At 39.2% G+C, this 16,714-nt stretch overlaps 1 protein-coding gene across 3 annotated transcripts in view; it reads right to left on the reverse strand.

The window, feature by feature from the left end:
* Window positions 1-16,714, reverse strand: part of UBE2Q2 (ubiquitin conjugating enzyme E2 Q2) — a 47,111-nt gene that overhangs the window by 26,712 nt on the left and 3,685 nt on the right. For all 3 annotated transcript variants that reach the window (XM_066328760.1, XM_066328761.1, XM_066328762.1), the window contains exon 2: window positions 4,217-4,321. In XM_066328760.1, coding sequence (XP_066184857.1) covers window positions 4,217-4,321 — 105 coding nt within the window. The remainder of the gene's footprint in view (window positions 1-4,216; window positions 4,322-16,714) is intronic.

Here is a 16,714-nt window from a genome sequence, read left to right on the forward strand (position 1 = left end):
TGGTGGCAGAGCAAGAAGCTGACCCTGTCTGTACAACCCTTCCACCCCTCTTCCTTACTGCTACATTTTTCCTCCACAGGAATTAATTTAATACCATTGATCTTTCTGCCATGGATCACCATCACTGTTATCCCTTATCCCCTGCTCATCTGTATGAAAAATCACAGGATAATTCAAGCTGAAAGGCACGCCTGGAAGACATCTGATCCAGCCCTGTGCTTTAAGCAGGGCCTGGCATGGTTTGGTATGTGTTGGTATGTACATGAACCGACTATCAAAAGGCAGAGCAGATTTCTGTCATGTATAAATAATTTAAATGTATTTCCAGAGTAACTTCACAGGCTTGACTAATGTACAATGAATGCCTAACAAACACTTGGAGGCTACTGAAGAAAAATGATCTATCAGTACACTAGTAGTTTCCCTGGAATACACACTGCCTGAAGCACAAAGTAAACAGTAACCTGAACTCATAACCCACAGGGTAAAGGAGCAATGTGAATAGACCACAGAAGGGGAGCCCTCAAGTAACAAAATACAATACATTGATAAATTTGTTATATTTATTACAATTAATAGTAAAATGACAAAAATTACACCATTAGAATACATCTCCTCTATAATTTTTAATGCCTCAGGAGTTCTGAGAAGTTGGTGGTTCTTTTGGATACCATAATGCTCGTTTAGAACACGAACACCTCTTGGAATTTTGTTTCCCATCTTAACGTCCTAAACATCCAAAACCAGTTTAGAACAATTTTGTCTGAAACCCAGCCTACCCTAGGAGGCTATTTTAATGAATGAAAAGATCTTCCTAAAGCAGTATGAAAGCATTAACAGTTTTAGGATACCTTTGATGATATTAATATCCTGCTGGGTTCACTATGCAACGCTCTGTTTTCTGACTACTAAGAAAAATGAATTTAAGAAGTACAGTTTAAGCACACAAAGACTTAATTATTCTATGTGTCTCTACCTACACCCACGATATCTATATAAAAATAAATGCATCAATAAATCTTAGCCTACCACCCAGAAAGTGCTGAAGAAAGATACAAATGGAAAGAGAGGAAAGCAATCATTGCCACTTGGAGTGTGGCCACTACTTGGCTATCAGGTAACAGTGACAGTACCTTGCCTGGCCTCCCCCACACTCAGCAGCCTCGGGCAGTTGCAGAGCAAAGCAAAACCGATTCCTGCATTTTGTCCCTGCAACTCCCAGTACAGAAATAGCTGCTGCCACACTGGGAGTTTGCAAGAGAACATTCTTCCCTGAAATGCCTCCATGTGGGACTTAATCTGACATTAACACAGAAGCAGAGTACTTCAACACAGCAGCTTATCCAAGCTGTAAACATACTTATGCCAGGAATTGTGTATTGACTTTTGACATCTTCCATGCAGGTTTAAAATCTAGAATGCCAGAATTAAAGCTACCCTCTCTGAATTTAAATTCATTTCCATATTCTCTCCAAAAAGCAAACATCTAAATAGTGAAGAGCTATACTTAACATCTCATGAAATAAGGTTTGAGGCTTCAGACTTGCATCATGTAGCTTCCATAATATTAAACAGAACAAGGGAATTGCACTATGATTACTCTTTTGCATAGCACAGCCACTAGAAGGCAGATGGCAGTTTCATACTTATGAAGTCTAAAGTTTGGCTGATGTTCAGAAGGAAATTCAGGAGACACTAGGAACCAAAATAACTCTGTAGCCTCTTCATCTGCTCACTGAAACTTGTCCAACATTGACAATCAAGCAGCTAAGCTGTCCAAACCTGATGACACCCATGCTGATCGCATTCTCAATAACCTTCCAGCATTTTTAGTGTTTTGTCAAATTTTCATAGCAAAAGCAGCATGCTGGTGCAAGGTAGCTAACAATTTCAAACCCACGGAAGATTTTCCAGGAAACGTGTATGATTTCAACATCATAAACCAGTTTTCATTTTGCCAAATGTCAAATGACAAGGCTTCCACATGTCAAACATTTATGCCCGAAGAGCATGTTCTTCAATTTCCCAACAGCTGACACCTGTCCCATGTTACAAGGCAGGTAGAAAGGGCAATGGAATACCAAAGGCTAAACCAGGGTACATGTGCTAGCGCTGCTTTTAGCACAGCTGAGCTCCTGGAAGAGTCCAATTTTTTTCCATTCAAAATTTGACTGCTCCAGTAACTCTCAATTTAGAGCAACATGGCACTAATGATCCTTCACCTGCAGTAAACTGAAAGAAAGCTAGTTTGAAACATTCTGGATGATTCCAAATTTAACAAAGTGAATTTTTATGAGACTCTGATAAATTAGAAGTCTTTGGACTTTTACATGTAGTCCCCTATCCCTTCCTACTCTGCTGCAAAAAGTCTGTGCAAGCTGCTCCATGCCACTGAGAGGGAGGGAGTTCCATGGGGGAGAAGTGTAGAGAGAAAAAACACTATTAAAAAGTCACAAGCCATGTCTTTGGAGCAAAAAAAGAAGTCATATTTTATAGTGCAAGTATTTGTCTCCTCAGCCACTCCTATCTGCCTTCACCTTGGCATAGCACCACGCAGGGTGGATTCCTGAGAAACCAATGGGCCATCACAGGTGTCTATTACATCAACCCATTAGCTTTACATGGGCAAGTACAATCTTGATAGCAGGAGCTGTTTTCTTACCAGCTACATAAGCAGTCTGTGTGCATATACAGTTCAGCACAGCAAGTCCCGTGCATGTTTACAACAAAGCCTTCCAGCCTCTCGCAAGCAGCTGCACACAGGAAATATCTTGTTCAGAAGCTTTAGGCTGAATATCAGCCACACCAGCTTCAAGCTGCACAATCTTTCAAAAATTGTCTTTGAGCAAAAAGCTTAAAGTTCGGCCACATTTTCTGCTACTGCCCCTTTCTGTGTCTTTTTAGGCAAAACTTAAAGACTAAGATTTAGAATACTCTTCTGAACGCAGTTCAATCTAAATTTTCGGTTGAAGTAGAACATAGATGCACATCTTGTGCAATCAGATTCAACAAAATGCATGAAAACAATGTTCCTCTACAATTGTTTTTAATTATAGCAAGGCCCACAAAGACTCTCACTTTTATTAGTTTCCTAATTATTTCTGCTGGAAGTCAAATGCATCCTAAACTGTCTTCAGAAAAAGACACCTGTACATTCTTATTTAAGGCTGGGTATCCCAGATGAACGTTTTCTCAGTAAACATAACAAATAGTAGGTTTTCCTAAGAAAGAACATTCTCAATTTTCCCCAAACCAGAAAAATACTAAGCACATAATCCATGCAATAAGCAGTATTCTGCAGACTGATTTGTTTTGTATGTATCACACTCACGTCCAGCAAAATAAACACAAAATGTTAAAATCATCTATTAATAAAGATTGCCCGAGTTTGTCAGTATGCTGCAATACTCCTTTTTGTAGCACAAACTGCATTTTGTACTGAAATTTATTTCCAAGCATTATTTACAGACAGTTTTCTACACGGAATAGGAAGTTAAGTTTTATATTCATGTGCTTTTCCCACGCTCCCATCATTACATGAAAAGGGTATTTAAGATACAATGCTTGAGAGTTTTCTGAAATATAAAATAACCATCAGAATCTGAACACAAAGATTTCCTTTAAGCAGCAATTGTCCAAAGTTACAACACCCTTAAATGTTTCAGTACCTAAGGAACATTCTGATGAACCAAAAGCTATCAGATCAAGCTTCCTTTGAAAGAAGGAAAGAATCAAAGAAACCAAGAATTCTTGGTATTACAGTCATGTTTTGGGGAAAATACGTTCTAAAGAGTACAAAGTTTTGCCTCTGCAATTGATTTCTGTGCAAAGAAAACTACAACAGCTGTTTTACTCAGCAGTTCTAATATTTTCATACACTTCACTGTTTAATTATTTTCAAAAAACTTCACACTGCTATTACTGGGGCTGAAACTTTACTTAAATACTTACTCTCTAAAAAGTTATCTTTCCCTTCTTGCCTCAAATCTTTTGGATTACTTTTGGCTCATAAGTTGTTTTAGAAGAGAAAGTTGTTTTTATAAAATCCCCCAAATAACCCTGAAACTGAAGTAGTTGACCTGCTTGCTAATGTGACAAAGTCAAGTAAACACACAAGCCCAAATGCCCAAAATAACAAAAATACACATATTAATATATAATGATTATTAATAACTCAAATAGTAATACTATAATTTATAATACACAAAATACTCACCAGAGTATTGCTCTTCTTAATATCTTCTAAACGCTCTAAGACTGAAGTCAGGTTTGGGTCATCTGATTCTACAAACCATATTGGTGATGAAGAGGGGTAAGATTCCTGTTTAAAAAAAATAAAAACAACACAAGACCCAAAAAATAAACAAAAAATCCCAAAGCTTATAAAAATCACTCATCCCCTAAATTTTAAAACACAGTATTAATATCACCTTTTATCTTACTCTGTGTCAGGTAACACAGAAGCTTTTAACACCACATTTTTAGGCAATACAAAAGAAATTGAAAGATAACCAGCCAACTGGTTCTTCGCGTATTTCAACCTATTTTTGTTTATCCATCAGATGATAGATATACATAAGAAACAGTGCTGAAATGTTTAGAAACCTTAGGGGCAGGTGGAGCAGCAGGGAGAAATTTAAAAATGTACTATGGGTGATAATTAGCAAAAAATGGAAGCACAAGTAGTACATGTCAATGAATAAAACTGATGCTGATTTTTCATAAAAACACAGCTTCTTACAAAGGTAAATTGCGAAAGGAATAAAACTTGGAGTCTTTAGATTTCCTTCGCAAACAGGATTATTGAAACGCTCCTAGCACTGACCCACAGACGAAAGCAATACAGCTCAAATGTCCTACCTTGGAGGAGAGTTTAACTGGCAGATCACAGTGCCAAAATCTGCCATTTTATCTTTGTACTAGGAAGGCTGACAGAGAACATTCCATTGTTGAAGATGTCTCATGCAATACACTGCATCCAGGAAAGCTCATGGCATAACTCCATTCCATCCACAGCATCCCATGGCTGGCAGGTGCCAGGACACAGCCAGGGGACACCCAACAAGCTCACAGGACTACAAGTGTGCTCCATTTTCCACCACAAGCCACAGTCTGGTCACATGGAACCCATGGAAGAGATGTGACCCACCACTGCTCATTGTGCCACTAAGGTGCCACAGCAGGCAGCCCTTCAAAAGGTGCTTGGCAGACCCCTGCTACAGAAAGCTAAAGAAATCCCTTGGCTCTTGTTCAAACATTTCAAAAAGCAATTCCAATTTTCTCCTCACACAGGTGTGTGACATTGTGAGGATGGAAGATACCACGTAGCTTCCAACTCAACAGTAAGTGTCCCCTCATAACATTAATTTTAGTTATTTAAGTGATTTCAGTAATTTAAGGCAGTCTCCATTTCTCACCCTTCCAATTAAATTTTAGTAGCTGAAGACAAATCGATGAACCTCAGTTCTATCATGCAGATATTATCTTTGTATCCCTGGGTCTTACAAAATAATAAGGGAATTTTCATTTGTTTCCCTCACTGCAGTTGAAAAGGGGAAAAAAAATCCATGTTTCTCATTCCAGAGACAATAAATTATGCTTCATTCTTCAACAGTTAACAGGCAAGGTTTGAAAACTGGAGGAAAATACAAGCATGTCAAAACTGGCTTTTAATAAAGTGCATTTCCTAACTGACCTTCTGTCTGAAGTGCTGAACCCCATAAACAAAGCCATATGACTAAAGGACATCAGCTTTGGCAAACCAGACTGACACCATACTCCAGAGAAGTTCTAGATACAGAGGTCTAAAATTCCCCCCTTTGGAAAACTGAAGCCTTTGCATAAACTTCTTTTTAGTGAGTTCAATCCCCTCGAGTTTATGTATAATTTTTTTTCTAAATCACAGCTAAAAACTCCTTGAAGAAATACATGATATTCCCAGTATCTTTATGAAAAGACAAACTGTTCACACCTTTCATCTTCACTTCAAAGCACGCTATACTATACTTTGCTTGCTCTTTCTATTTCTTGATGGACATGCTGGTGTAAACCAAAGTCATGTTTACCCTACTGCCTTTCTTTTAACTTCATGAGCTGGACAGCAAAGTTTGGGTCTCAAGAACAGCGGGGTCAAACAAGTATTCCAGCAGTGGGGCCACAGTTAGTGGAGATTCCCTTGTGTTGTTTGCCCCACAAAGCAGAGACCTTGGAATACATGTTCCTGACTAACTAAGGCCTAACATCTCAAATATCCGTCCAGAGAGTCCAGTGCTCAGCTTGCAAAGATTTATGGCTAAGGCAGGCTTACAGATGTGATTTAAACACCTTCTTCCTTTACTCAGCACAGTACCTGAGTTTATTTTCTCCCCAGTTTCACTTAATAGATTAACCACTATCTCTGTGGGAGAAACAAGACTGAATTATCTGTTGCCACAGGGTATCTAAACTGTCATTTTTAGGAGCTAAACTTCATTTAAAGTATTTCTGGTTTTGTACTGATAACATTTTACTCATCTTTAATAACATGGAACCGAATTGTGAAGTGTTCTGCACTGGTGCAACCTTCTCGCCTGGAGCCTTTCCCCCTGCACACTGACCTGGATGTGCAGGGGGAACAACAAAGAGGCAATCTCCACTAACTGGGGCCCCACTGCCCAAATACTTGTTTGACCCAGCTGTTCTTGAGACTCTAACTTCTCTGTCCAGCTCATGAAGATATAGGCAGTAGGGTAAACACTACTGCCATGACTTTGGATTACACCAACATTCTCATCAAGAAATATAAAGAGCAAGCAGAATCCAAGATTCACAAAGCCATCTGTTTCCTAAAACCCTCAGACTCAACAGAATAAAAATATTCTCCGGATACAGTCACATTTGGACTGTGCACACATGCACCATCCTGCTAACAGGTATTTTTGGCCTTTCTTTTAAATCAAGCATTTTTAAAATTATATTAGTTCTATAGACTATACAAGTCTATTAATTGCAAAAAAATTATAGAAGACAACCACCTGCTAGTCCTCTCTTCTAAATCAAATCTGGAATCTGAAGACTGCTTAGAGAGTGGAACTCAACTCTTCCCTGTTTATATTCCTTTTTTCTGACAATTTTATTTCTCCTTTCTCCACCTGAAGAATATAAGGAACAACCCCACAGTACGACATTCCTTATTGCAACCAGTATCTATTCCAGTGTGGAGGCCTGTATAATTACCTTCTCCAAAATACTTGCAGCATGTTTGTCACCAGCCAGGGACACGACTGACAATGCAGATCTGAGGAACAAGCAAACCCACTAGGAGTTGAAATGCATTGCAGTGGCTACTTGAACATGCTGTTGCCTCCTGCTCTGAGCGAGAGTTCTTACTCATGGTTTACACTCACTCCATCCTGTGCCCTGAGAACAAGCCCTCCTGTAGCTGAGAAACCCTACAAGGACTCCATACTGCCTGGATTATTAGTGTATAGCACACATAAATAATTATGTCCTAAAAGTTATTAACTACTAGATTTTTAGCCTGATCTAGCTTTTGAAACATGAATGGGAAGAGTACACTTCTCAGAAAGGCTCTTCTTTAACACTGCAAGCATATTTACCCAGCTGTATCAGAAAATACTTCAAGTTTTAAATTTTTTGGAATATGACTATTTAATTGTACATTCTAACTTTTTCACAACAGATGCTTAATATTAAAATACAAATTCAATCAAATTTCCATTTTGTTGCAATGGTTAATTCTTCACACTTACCAATAAGTATATTAATTTAATTAAAAACATAAATGGCATTAAGTTTCTTTAGATCTGTAAGTAACCCACATTTTTGGAACATCTGATTTCCACACGAATATGAGTCACAATATTTTGAAATACAGAATTCACACATGAACTTCAAACGTTCTGAACTTGAGATATAAAAAAGCTCATGAGTTTGTAATAACCACGGCAGGCAACTTAAAGCTAAGCTTGTGGTTTGTAAGGTCAAACAAGTAAACTTCACATGAGCTAATTCTGTTGAGAGAATTAAGTCAGCTTTTTTCCCCCCTGTATCTGCATGCTATAAAAGGTAGATTTGAGCTGTTGAGTTGTGTAAGAAACACAGGCTTCTCAAAAACATTTCATGAGAGGAAACCTAAAACAGCAGCTGTTTTACTATAAATTGTCAGTGGCTAAAAAGCCCCATCACTCTGGTCCTTGCCCCAGAGAGCTTCCATGCAGTGATTTTGTCTCTATGATCTCTCTCAGCTGCACAGCTCTCACCATATTCAGCACTGGAGATGTTTTATGTAACTGCTGCTTTTTTGCTGCTCTCCACAAGCAAAGGCAGCAGCTCATCCCCAGAGGGAGGCTGTGGGACAGCAGTGACATCACACCTCACCCACACGGGGCAGCACAAAGGCAGGATGTTTACAGCAGCACAGATACAATTACAATTCATGGCATCATCACTTCTAGAGACTCTTTGTATCAGCACCAGGACAGACTGGGAGCTTTGTCATCGCAAACACTTCTGTGACAGACTGCAGCAAAAGAATTTAGCCTGCTAATAAACATACAAAATACAAAGGGAATAAAGCCCTGCGGTTCTGCCATGGGAACAATTTCAAACAAAATCATTTAGGAAAACCACTGTGTCAGAAGATCACACACAGGACCTCACTGTTCAGGTATTCCATTACATCCTCTGTAAGAGCTCTACTTACATTTAACCATTTTGCTAAGCAAAGGAAAACAAACAGAACATCCAGCAAAATGTGACAGAAGGTTCTGGGAACACACACGTTAAGACAGCTTTTCCTAGGCAGGATCTGTCATCTAAGTATATCCTATCTAAGCTTTCTCATCCTGAACAATAAGGCCGTTTCCTTGCAATGTTATATAATCTTTATCCTGCTTTCTAAAGCTACAGTGACACAGTTTTGATATCAGTAAGAGACTTTTAAACGAGACATTTCTAAATCACTACAATACAGTTAGAATTTGCTAAATCAAAACATCTTGCTCTCACTCATAACGTTAGAGCCACCTGTACCTGCAGTTTGCTACAATGCAAAAGAATAATCATCTCTCGTTGTATGCAATTGAGCCATTTTAGCACAGCTAAATGTAGGAAAACACATTTAAACACATGGCTGCTGCATTATGATTAAAAATCACAATGACGTGGTGACAGTTTTTAATTTTCTTTAATTTCCCAATCATACTAGATGGAGAAAGTGTGGGGGTGGTCTGTTTTAAAAATCCTTAGCCTACTGTCTGAACAAATTTCAACCATTTTTATTTCTTTTCTGTTTGTTAGTTTTCATAAAATTCCCTATCACAGACAGAACCTATTTCATTTTTTTTTATACCAGATAGACTAAAACTTAGCTACTTTTCCTAACAGTCCTTATAATATTCATTTTCTCACACCCAAAATATTTCTTCACTCTCCTTTACTTACAAAAAGCAGAACATCAAACTCACAGGTCTTCTAACCAGCTAAGATACTCTGAGAAGGCTGGAAAGAGACCATTCTTGCTCAGCCAAATCTCAGTAATGAAATAAATCCTAATGGACCAAGACATCTCAGAAGTCTAATACAATCTTATCAAGGTGAATACACTTGCATCTACAGACACATGCCAAATAACTGACTACAAATCACAGATGGCTTTCCAACTTTGTCCATTTAATTAAACAGCAGAATCAGATCTTACATTAAGGTCATATATACATCCTACCTGAACATTCAATAAATACCGAAGAACAAACAACAATTAGCTATACTTTAGTACACATTACTTGCAATTGTTAGTCAATCATTCACCACTTATTTTTCCACCTGTATCAAACTGCCTTTATAGGAAAAACCCACAGAGTTAATATTAACACAAATATCAGGATTTAGGAAGATATTCTTAAAGCTAAAGTTTAGCTTGGTGACCATAAAACACGAGCACTTATAGCTACTTAAAACAGCATTAGTTGTGATTACACAACTGACATATTGTTTCCCATTATTAGAGGCCAAATTTTCCAAAGGCAGCTTAAGAAGCAGTTAGCATTTTCTACCACTAGCAGCTCAAGTGCCAGTGAAATCCACAGGCTTAAGAACCTTTAAAAGCCAGCAGACTGTCATCTGCCCTCTCAACCAATCCTTCATAATAATTAAGAAAGAAGAAAGCATGAAGAACTACTTTCATCAAAAGTGATCCAAATCAAACTATTTCCCAAAAACCTGCAGTTACTTAAATCCCCCAAATTTTCAAACTGACGCCACCACTTGCTGCGTTGTATAGATCAAGTCATTGAACACTACAATACTCTAACATTTCCATTTTTAGACATGAAAAAAAGTAATTTTTAAAAAGAACCTAACATGTCAGTGATCCAGAGTTCTAGAAGATAAGAAAAGTGTTTGCAACGGAGGATTTAAAATGAAATTTAGTATTAGTGGTAGCAAGTAAGCAAAGTGGATTTTAATCATCACTACCAAACGAGAGAAAAACTTTAACTTGCTCTTCCTCTTGAATTTTAAAGTCATACATAACATGCTATTAACTTGCCCAAAGGCAAGCCTGGATAGCTTTACTTTTCTTCTATCCTCCCTAAAGCTTGACAGGCTCAGTTCAGTGAGAACACTTGTTACAAGTAATGCACTTGGTAAGGCACCAAGTTCCGCTGCCCAAAATACACTTCTCTCTCTACAACATACAAAATTACTGCAATTCTACTCTCAAATGTAATGGTTGTATCAACAGCTACATCCTATCCACAATCCCAGGTGAAGCATCATCCTTTGGTAGGAGCCCTGGGATTGCCAGAACTTAATCATCTTGCACCTTTACAGGAAGAAGGTGAAAGAATCCCCTAATCCTGTTCTATGTCAGTTCTGCTAATACGCTCAACGCCGCAGAAGCCACTATCTTCAGGAGCGCATTACATCCAACAGGGTCACAGCTGGCCTCTCCCACACTCTCCAGGGAAGGAGGCAAGTGTAGCAGAGAACCTTGCTTTAGAATTGCTCACATCATTAAGCACATCATTAAGCACAGCCATGCTAGAGAAGGCAGGGTCAAAGGTATGTGCCTCATGGAGCAGAAAGACCGTAACAAACCACAGCTCTGTAGATGGCAGTAAAATTCACTCTGCAACCACAAATTGTCCCAAACAAAAATACACTTCTCTGTACAAACAAGTTCTACCAACTGCAGAAGGCTACCACAAAAGTAACCAGGAAGAAATGTTTGTTGCAAGCATACAGAATGGTTCTGGGGATCCCTTTTGTCTTCACAAGACCCTTCTGAGAGCAAAGCCACTGCCCTGCTGTCACATCAGGTGCCACAGGCACATGTGGTGCTTGGGCACTGCACCTTCTCCAGCTGCCTTCTGCACGAGTGCACAGGAACCACAGCACAGCTCTAAACCAACTGAAAGCTTAGATCATGGAACACTTTGCAATATACAGATTCAGCAGCATCTGTAAGTGCCAATCTTCATTGGCAGCAACCACAGAACCAAGGAATTTCAACACTGACAATATTTCAATGGCAATGCACTTGTGTACAAATCATTCCAAAATCTAAGCAGTTTGTGACCTATACCTTCACCTGCACTAATCCATTAGTTCAACCCAAGCCCACAGAATTCTCTTGAAATTATTATGCAATCTTTAATTTTTAAATTTATTTCACCCAAGACAGAAAGTAACATTCTGAGAAAAAAAAAAAATCCTGAACACTTAAGCAACTGCTGCTTTCAAACAGGCACTTACAAGAGATCAATAACTTCAAAGTTTGTGGAATAATTTAAGATACTTTAGTGTTTTCCTTCCATATCTCTCTTTCCAGGTACACACATCTCTCACTGCCCAAAACATCATTACCTGATAAAAATCCAAAACACCTACAACCGAAGTAGCAAAGGCACAGAGTATCCCTTCAAATGGCCACAAACATGAATGCAAATGTGGCATTCTAATCCCTACATTTTTTGTGGCCAAGTTTTTGTGGCCAGTTCTTCTTCAAATTACTTAATCTATGCAAAATGTCCCAACTGCCAATTCCCATACATGGAATTGCACATAACCCCAAGAAAAACAGGTTTATCAGATTCTCTTATCAGTTGCCACAGCCTCATTCTCTCCATACCAAGCAAAAGGCAGGAGGCTACTTGTCCAGTAGAACAAAACTACACAGACTTAAAACACTAATCTGGAGCATAAAAAAAATAATGCATTTTTCTGATAAAACGCAGTTTACTGTTCATCACTGTGAAGTAGCATTTTACTCTCCACATCATCATAATGTATAATATAATCTCTCCACTCAAGGAAATTCAATGAAAAAAACCAAACTCAACACTTTTGTCCACACCCAACTAAAAATCCACCAAATGTTACTGAACTGCTGCTCAAACACAACTCAACACTACAGGATTGCATTAACAGCATAGCAAGTCAGTTGTTCTGAGGCAGCATGTAGTCTCTGAAAATGTACACTATCATGGAGGGCCAACCTAAGGGAGATAAGGAACATTGCTTTGTCAATGTTAACAGCAACAAATAAAGTTAAACATTCTCCACACTCAAAACTGAGCAAAGCACACAGCACTGCTGAAGACCAAGTGACTCACTTATTGGGAACATGGCTGTAGTAGACCTGAGATTATGTCCAGGGTTTTATTACAGCACCTCAAAGCACCTCAGAGCAGCTATCCTGCTCCTCACACACAAAACCCCACTGTGTGCTTGCACCCTCAGCTTGCCTGTTGTCAGAGGTGTGTTGTTTCAGAGCCCTCACACACCAGAGGCTCACTTTAATGCACACATTACTCATGCACTCCAAGCTGGCAGTGCTTCACCTATGGAGCAGCTACACACATGGGCTCAAGAGAAAGGTATTCTGCAAATCTGATTCTGCTTTACTACCAGCACAGAATCTGATGCGTCTGAATTCCTTCAGGAGGTCTGGTTACATGAAAGAAATTATCAACTCCTTGTATTCCTCAAGAGTCATTAGCTACTTCTGCAACTATACAAGCCAGTTATCATCAACAAGACTGTCACAAAGCCAGAGTAACAAGAAATGGCTTCTAGTATGGCTAGAATAGAAGAACTGGTTATAACTAAGTTGTGACAAATCCCTCTCTCACCAACTTAACTCCAGAAAGTTCCCTTACAGACTTGCTCTCACCTTTATCACTTACACAGTGACTCCACAGTATGCAAAGTCTGATATCACCTCGGTTGTCACCCAAAGATCCAGGCTTCCCTTCTTCCTCAAACTTCAGGAATTTACGTCTTTCAAGTGTTGTAATCACTCAGCATCCCCTTCTATCTGTGCCCTTTCCCCTCTATGAGAGCAATCTTCCTCTTTTCCACCTTTTCCCTTTGCAAACTTGCTATACTCCAGACACACCTGCAGGTAGAAGAGTTTTTCATTCTCACCCATAGCTGAGAGAGGTCCTGCTGCTCTTTACACCTGAGAGCATTCCAGCCACCACTCACTAGGCTCCCAAGCTCTCCCCCCACACTTACATGTAGACAGCTGCCCCTATGCTGCTTAACCACAGGCCTTCAGATAACAGCCATTTGAATGGAACTTTGTCCCCCGCATGCAAAATTTCAGTACCATGGAGTTTAACCAGTGTTTACCATTAGTAAGTTAAATACCACAACTCTTACCACAGTTATTTCCTACTTCAAAAATTCAAGGAAGCCTGTGGTATCTTGAACACCACTGCTCAGAAACGCTTTGATTTTTTTTTTCTAATGCCACTGTACAAGTTCAAACAGAGCTTATATTCCCACCTTCCTGAAGAACCTACTGCAAGATATCCAAAAGCATTGAATTCTTTTGCTCCAAGGGGCAAAAGATTATGAAGTCAGAGAAAGAGAATACAGTTCATATTAAATCTTCAGAAATCATGTCTTAGCTGCTCTACAGTACTTAGTACACCAAGATGTCCTGTAAGCAAGAGATAAAGAAAAAAATCCCCAACATGTAAGGTCATTATTTTCATACCATGCTGAGAGATTACAGCTGGACACAAGACATACAGTAACTAATATGCTTGATGCCACCAGAGAACAACTGAGAACTATTGTGATTATATTCGCTTCCAGTATCCTGTATACAGGCAGACTGAAGATCTAAATGCTAAAATAGCATCTTCTTACTACAGTCAATCATTTAATTTTACAGTGGTCTTCTAGGAGCTGGTCAAAGGTTATTTTTGCCTCTCTTACATAGCTTGTAGCTGAAGAAACACAGTAGAATACATACTAAATCATTAACTGTCATGTCTCTTAAGAACAGAGTATTACCATTTAAAGGAAAGAAAAAACCCTAATCCTCCAGCCAGGAATTCAGGCATTTACAACCTTTCAAAACTACATAAAGGCAAACAACCTGACAGTACTGAACAGCAGTCCACACTGAGGCATAACTAAAATAGTAGTCACTTCTGTTAATCAACTTCTACAAATGTTTCTTCCTATCAAGAACTTTCACCTCCTTTTTGTCTTTCCTAATAATACTATTATTTAGAGAACTGCCTCCATCTCTGCATCTTGTAGCCTCCAGGAAATAGTCAGATTTTTCAAGTAAGCAAACTCCTCGTGGTTAAGTCTGGTCCAGCTGTCACTGTAACAACACAAGCACTGGTTGGGGCCCAGAGGCCTGGAGCCACCCCAGGCCCTGCACCCAGGAGAGGTCGGTCTCAAGTGGCACCCAGGGCTCTGCCAGCAGCTCTGCCAGCACTGCTGGATCCAGCAGCTCCCACTCAGTGAGTGTGGTGCCCCTGCTGAGATGGGACAGCTGTTTTTGCAGCTAAACCAGACTGGGAAATAGTGCAGATCAACAAGAGCTTAGCAAGAATTTTTACATGCCAGCTAGGTCCTTAATGCAGCAAACTCAATTTCAGCCACCTCACAAGGCACACAGCCTCTGCTAGCCTGCAAGAAACAGCAGCACTATTACAGAGTGCTTAGGACACCATCACACTTTGTTCTTACTACCAGCAATTTTCAATACATGTTAAGGATAGCAACAAGGCATCAATACACGAAACGTTCTGAACAGCTCACAGGAGGAGAGATGCTGAGTAAAAAGAATACAGCTCTTTCTACAAAACTTCATTAATTATCGAAGTGCACAGAGAGTTCTTTCAAAGACCACAACAACCCCAGTTCTGAGGTTCACTGTATCATCAACTCACATGAGCAACCCACTGGAAATGAGCACAATTTACTGTACATTGAGACCTCAACATATGCCAGCTTTTCTATTTGAAGCCCACTGCTGCAGCTTTCTAGGATATTTTAGGAGTACTTAATACCTTGTAGGGAGAAGAAAGAGAACCATCTTCAAAGTCCTGAAGTACTGGTACCAGCCTTCCACACATCACACAACCAGATTGTGGTGTAAGAAAGGTCTTGTCTTCCAGACACAAAAGATTCCTCCTACTCCTTTTTGTGATATTCTTTTTTCAATTACAGTTTTGACATAAAAAGAGAAATTAAAACCCTCACTACTCTTTGAGTAGCTTTTTTGTTAGCTTAATTTTGGTTTGCTAAACATAACAATCCTAAACTTGGTCAATTTCTATCACGTTATGTTTGATTAGAGTTGCATGAGTGCCTTTTTTAAAATCAAGTATATCTAACTCTAGCTAAAAAGTACATATTATCAAGATAAAACTGTGTATGCTTTTATACAGTCCTCCATATGCTGTGAGACAAAGATCTCAACCTCACTACAGAACATCTAACAATGTACAAAAAAAAATAAATCTGTGGCTGGAACTGAATGCCTCATTCATTATGTGGTTAGTTTTGTGCACAAATAAATAACCTTTTTAAAAGGTTACCAGCTGTCTAGGCATTAGCTAAGAGTGAGTTGAATATGAAAATCCTGTGCCTTGGAAGAACTGTCCCAGGTTCCAATACACTTACTCTCTGTATATACCCAACTTGCCAAAAGCTTCACAGGTAGTATCTTTTCATCCATTCTGGTTTTAAGGGAAGAAGTCTTCTCCCATCAACTGCAATTATCTGTAGGCAGCAAGCTTTTCAAGTCTTTCATAGCAGCTTCTAACTCCAATTTAGCAGGCGGGTATTTTTCAGCGGAAGATGCTTTTTTTCCAACAGAGAAGCAGGAGTTTACTGAGTCAGCCACATCACCTGAACTGAACTGCACAAGTATGAAGGATATCACTGCACATCCCAGCCCTGTATCTGTTTGGGGGAATCCTGCTCCCACTCTGAATTGGCACAAACCCCCATTCTACCTGCAAGGGTCACTTGAGGAGACAGAATTTCAAGAGGAATTTTGCGTATGGGTGGAAAGATGTTAATATCCAGTTTCTCTTTGAGGAGATGACATAAAAAATAAAAAAGGTTTTACAGCAATCCAAACTTGTCCTTTTCCTTGAAATAACAAGGAAAATACTTCAGCATAGAATAATTCTAACACACCCTTTGCAATAACTATGACCTAAGTCTGATAAGGTACCAAACGGAAACCAGAGACTGCATTGAAGGATACTTACCTGAAGTTATAATCAATAAACACACTCCTCTAAGGCCATAGGCTTGATACTATTTCAAAACACATGAGGAACACGACAAAGTTTTTACTGAACTTGATCAACTGGAATAGTGCTGTTAACTAAAAAGAAAACTTGAGAAAAACAGAAATAAAACCCCAAATGGAGACACCGCTGTTGGC

Source organism: Sylvia atricapilla, chromosome 13, assembly GCF_009819655.1.
Source record: "Sylvia atricapilla isolate bSylAtr1 chromosome 13, bSylAtr1.pri, whole genome shotgun sequence".
Classification (NCBI taxonomy): domain Eukaryota; kingdom Metazoa; phylum Chordata; class Aves; order Passeriformes; family Sylviidae; genus Sylvia; species Sylvia atricapilla.